The following is a 4,016-nucleotide window of genomic DNA, read 5'->3' on the forward strand; positions in this document are numbered from 1 at the left end:
TCCCATCGGAAACGAGTCAGACAGTCCTCACTGTTCCGAAACTTTACTGAAAGCGGGAGGTTGGTGTACAACGAAAATCAATTACACTTACAAGAATATTATAGCAAGGTGGCAACAGAACTTTATTTTCAAAATTCCCAAAGAATCTTTTATAAACGCAATGAAACAATTTCAAATTTAAATAATTCAAATTAATCATCCTCGACAGCTATTGATAGTGCCTGTTTATAATTCCCTGACTTTTGCAAGATTTTTTTTTCCTGACTTTTCCCTGAATTCTAGACTTTTCCTGAACTATGATCGGCCACCCTGGAAAATAAATTATTTACAAACGATCCAAAAATCATAAAATTTCAATACACATTTTTTGAATCACTGAGGAAACTTTTTAAAAAAATGCGCAAATCTTTACAGTGAATTTGGCAGCTATTGGAGCATCAACAACATGGTTTTGGACTTCTCCGGCACTACCGTATTTGAAGAGCAACATTTCAGAAATTCCGACAACTGACTCAGAGGGAATTTGGTTAGCCTCAATATTAGACATCAGTGCCAGCATCGGTCTTTTACTATGTCCGCTCTCTTTACAGGTTACAGGTCGCAAACTTAGTTTGCTAATACTTGGTGTATTTCACGCAATTTCCTGGATAATGGTTATTTTCTCAAAAAATATCGAAACTCTTTACACAGCACGATTTATTGCTGGATTGTCCTATCAAATGTCCTTTAAAATCCAGATTATCTACATCGCGGAAATTTCAGATAAGAATATCAGAGGAACTTTAGTGTCAACAGTGAAGATATTTTCTTGTCTAGGTCAGTTATTTGTAAAAAGTGCTGGCGCTTTTCTTTCCTTTCGAAACATGAACATAGCAATGCTATCAACGCCTCTTTTATTCTTGTTCACATTCGCATTTGTACCAGAAAGTCCCTACTATTTATTAATTCGAGGTAAAATAAGAAAAGCCTGGGAAAGCATTTCAAAACTTAAAGGAACGAAAAATCCACAAATTGTGGAATCTGCATTGGAAGAGATTCAAGAATCTGTAAAAGATGCCCAAAAAATAAAAGCTTTTTGTTTTCGGGAACTAGTGTACATTCAAGGAAACAGGAGAAGTCTGTACATTGTACTTATCGCTGTTGCAACCGCAAGTTTATCAGGAAGAGCTGTTATGACTTCTTTTACTCAAGAGGTATTGGGTTACAGTGATTTGCCATTATCTCCTGAATATGCTACTTTAATAGTAGCAGGTATTGCATTATTTATATCCGTTTTGATTACTCCATTTATCGACAGAGGAGGGAGGAAAACTGTATTTTTCTTATCTGGGATCCTATCCACAATATGCCTAGCACTTCTAGGATTGACTTTTTTTATGAAATACTATATGAAGACTGCTATACCCTTTTTTACATGGATGCCACTAATTTGCTTTGTACTTTACTTTGTCACATTGGAAGATGGCATTGTTAACTTGACAGATATACTAATGAGTGAAATGTTTGCACTTGAAGTTAAAGGAATGGGTTTAATTTTCATTGGACTAGCCAAAAATTTATTTTGGTTTATAACTCACTTTTCCTTTGGGTGGCTTAATTCCACATTTGGAATTTACACTACTTTTTGGATATATGCAGTTTTTTGTTTGACTGGAACAATAATGTTTATTATTGTTGCTCCGGAAACAAGAGGAAAATCTCTGGAGGAAATTCAAGATATTTTGCATGAACGACGTAAGTTGAAAGAGGATGATTTGATCGATGTGTAATCTTTTTTTTAGCTATTAAGTGTCAATTTCCTTTATTACTAAGGTTCAAATTTTAATTTTAAAACCACAAAATGATTATGTTATAATAAGTTGATTAAGGCATATGTTTATGACCACGTTTTAATGAAAATGTATGTACTAAAAATTTTGATTTAGTTACGTAAGTTCAATCTCCACTGATCGCTTGTGTTCATCTAGATTCTAAATTAATGGTATCTCACAATTAGTTCTCAAAATTTAATATTTTTAAGAATATAGTTAATTTTTTAGTAAATTTATTGTTTTTATTTTATAACAAGACTTCTAATTTTACACACACACAAATGAAATAATAAAAATGTAAATACTAGAAACTATTCAAGAACAAAAAATTGTATTAAGATGCACAATTGTCCAAACAAGTGATAATAAAAATACGATAAACAGTTTTTATTGAAAATAAGGAATAAATAATATTAGTCGAATGGCATAATTATATTAAATGTTTTTCAGAAATGGAATGGTTCGATCCCAGAACACGGGCGTCACCTGTCACCTCTGTTTTGGTCGGGAAAAAATATTTTTTTGGCAAAAAACTATTAGAATCTATAATTTAACGATAAATGAACCGATTTTATAAGGCAAAAATTTAAAATTATTGTTCCTCTTGTTACTATGATGTCTCAAATATAGACCTGTCAAAGCGGTGTTTCTCGTCATTTTGATATTTAAAAGCATCCGAACGTTGAATAAAAAATTATTGTTCCGATATCGTGACATACCCATATTTAAGACACCGTAGTAACAAAAGTAACAATAATTTTAAACTTCTGCTTAGTCAAATCGCCTCATTTATCGTTTAATTAAAGGTTCAATTGGCTTGTTGCCGAAAACAACTGTTTTCCCAGCAAAAAGCAGATGGCGCCCCTATTATGCAATTACAACAATGAAATAAACAAGTATTTTGATCAATAAATATAAAATTAAAAAAATAAAGGATAAAGGGAATCGAACGCGCGAACTTACGGCTATCAGCCAATCGCTCTACCAGGTAGCTACCAAAGCTTCGAAATAATTTTGTATCGGCTCGATGAGCATGCGTTTGCAATGTTTAAAATGCATTTTCTCGAAAAGAGGTTCAAATTGCGTCCCTTTGATAGAAAATTTTCTCCTTTAGCGATATCAATTTTAACCAGGGTGAAACATTGTACCCAAGCAAGAAATATTTCACCTTGGCTCTACCTGCTTGAAATTAAACATTCAGACCAGAAAAAAGGAACCTGCCTTCTTAGCTACATTAAAAAATTCGAAAATCACAGTCACACCAACAAATTCACTCGACGATCCTAATGCTCACCGCCTTGGTGCAATAGAATCTAATCCTAGGGATTACGTCCCGGCACGCACCCGACACCTGCGCTTGGAGGCCACGGTAGAGCATTTTAAAGTCATACAGATCAATCCTGAACCCATTAGTAACATCCTACTCCAGGTTATTCGCTTAATTCGTGAAACGACAATTTTAATATTTTAAAAATTGTCTGTACACATATTTGAACTCTAAATTGATATGATATTTTAATTAGCCAAATTTTATTTACGACAAAGAATTCTCATCCAGAATTGTACTTAAAATATGACCAATCGGATATAATTAAATTTAAAAAAATTTCAATGTTCTCAATTTTTCATGTGAAAGAACAAAGAATTATTGAACTTAATAATGTAAATTTGTTTTGAACATAAAAAGTAAACATATTTTAAAAGTAGCTACACTTTTTTACTAAAAAAAACAGACCGAATTAATTTCAAATTAGGCAGTCTGTCTACGCTCAAACCACAGAATCATTTGACACTCAAGTATCTTGGGTTTCCAAAGAAATTTAAACAAAATTGTTGAAAAAGTTACGAGCATTTTAATTTTATAACTGAAAATCATGAAATTATCAAATAATGGACAAAATTGAATCCTTGGATAGCTAAACCGACCGAGCGCTTGGCCTAGTAGCAAAGGAAGGAGATAACGAGACAGACTGAAAGATTCGAGTTCCTACAGATGCGTGTGAAATTGGCCCCCCACTTTCAAAATTTTGAAATTTTTGTTTAGTTCTGAAATACTTTCGAATAGTTCTACAGTTCCTGATAACTTTTATAAATACTTCCGGCGTATAAATACCCTAAAAATGGATATTTCAAAATTGAGCGTTAAGTTCACCCAGAAGAGTTCTGGGTAAATTTAGCATAGTTCTAGAGTTCCTCATATTTAAT

At 32.8% G+C, this 4,016-nt stretch overlaps 1 protein-coding gene across 1 annotated transcript in view; it reads left to right on the forward strand.

Moving 5' to 3' along the window:
* Positions 1 to 2,061, forward strand: part of LOC117167807 (facilitated trehalose transporter Tret1-like) — an 18,722-nt gene extending 16,661 nt beyond the window's left edge. The window contains exon 3 of the mRNA XM_033353002.1: positions 415 to 2,061. Coding sequence (XP_033208893.1) covers positions 415 to 1,769 — 1,355 coding nt within the window. The 3' untranslated portion in view covers positions 1,770 to 2,061. The remainder of the gene's footprint in view (positions 1 to 414) is intronic.
* Positions 2,062 to 4,016: the final 1,955 nt, after the last annotated feature.

This window comes from Belonocnema kinseyi, chromosome 2 (assembly GCF_010883055.1).
Source record: "Belonocnema kinseyi isolate 2016_QV_RU_SX_M_011 chromosome 2, B_treatae_v1, whole genome shotgun sequence".
NCBI lineage: Eukaryota > Metazoa > Arthropoda > Insecta > Hymenoptera > Cynipidae > Belonocnema > Belonocnema kinseyi.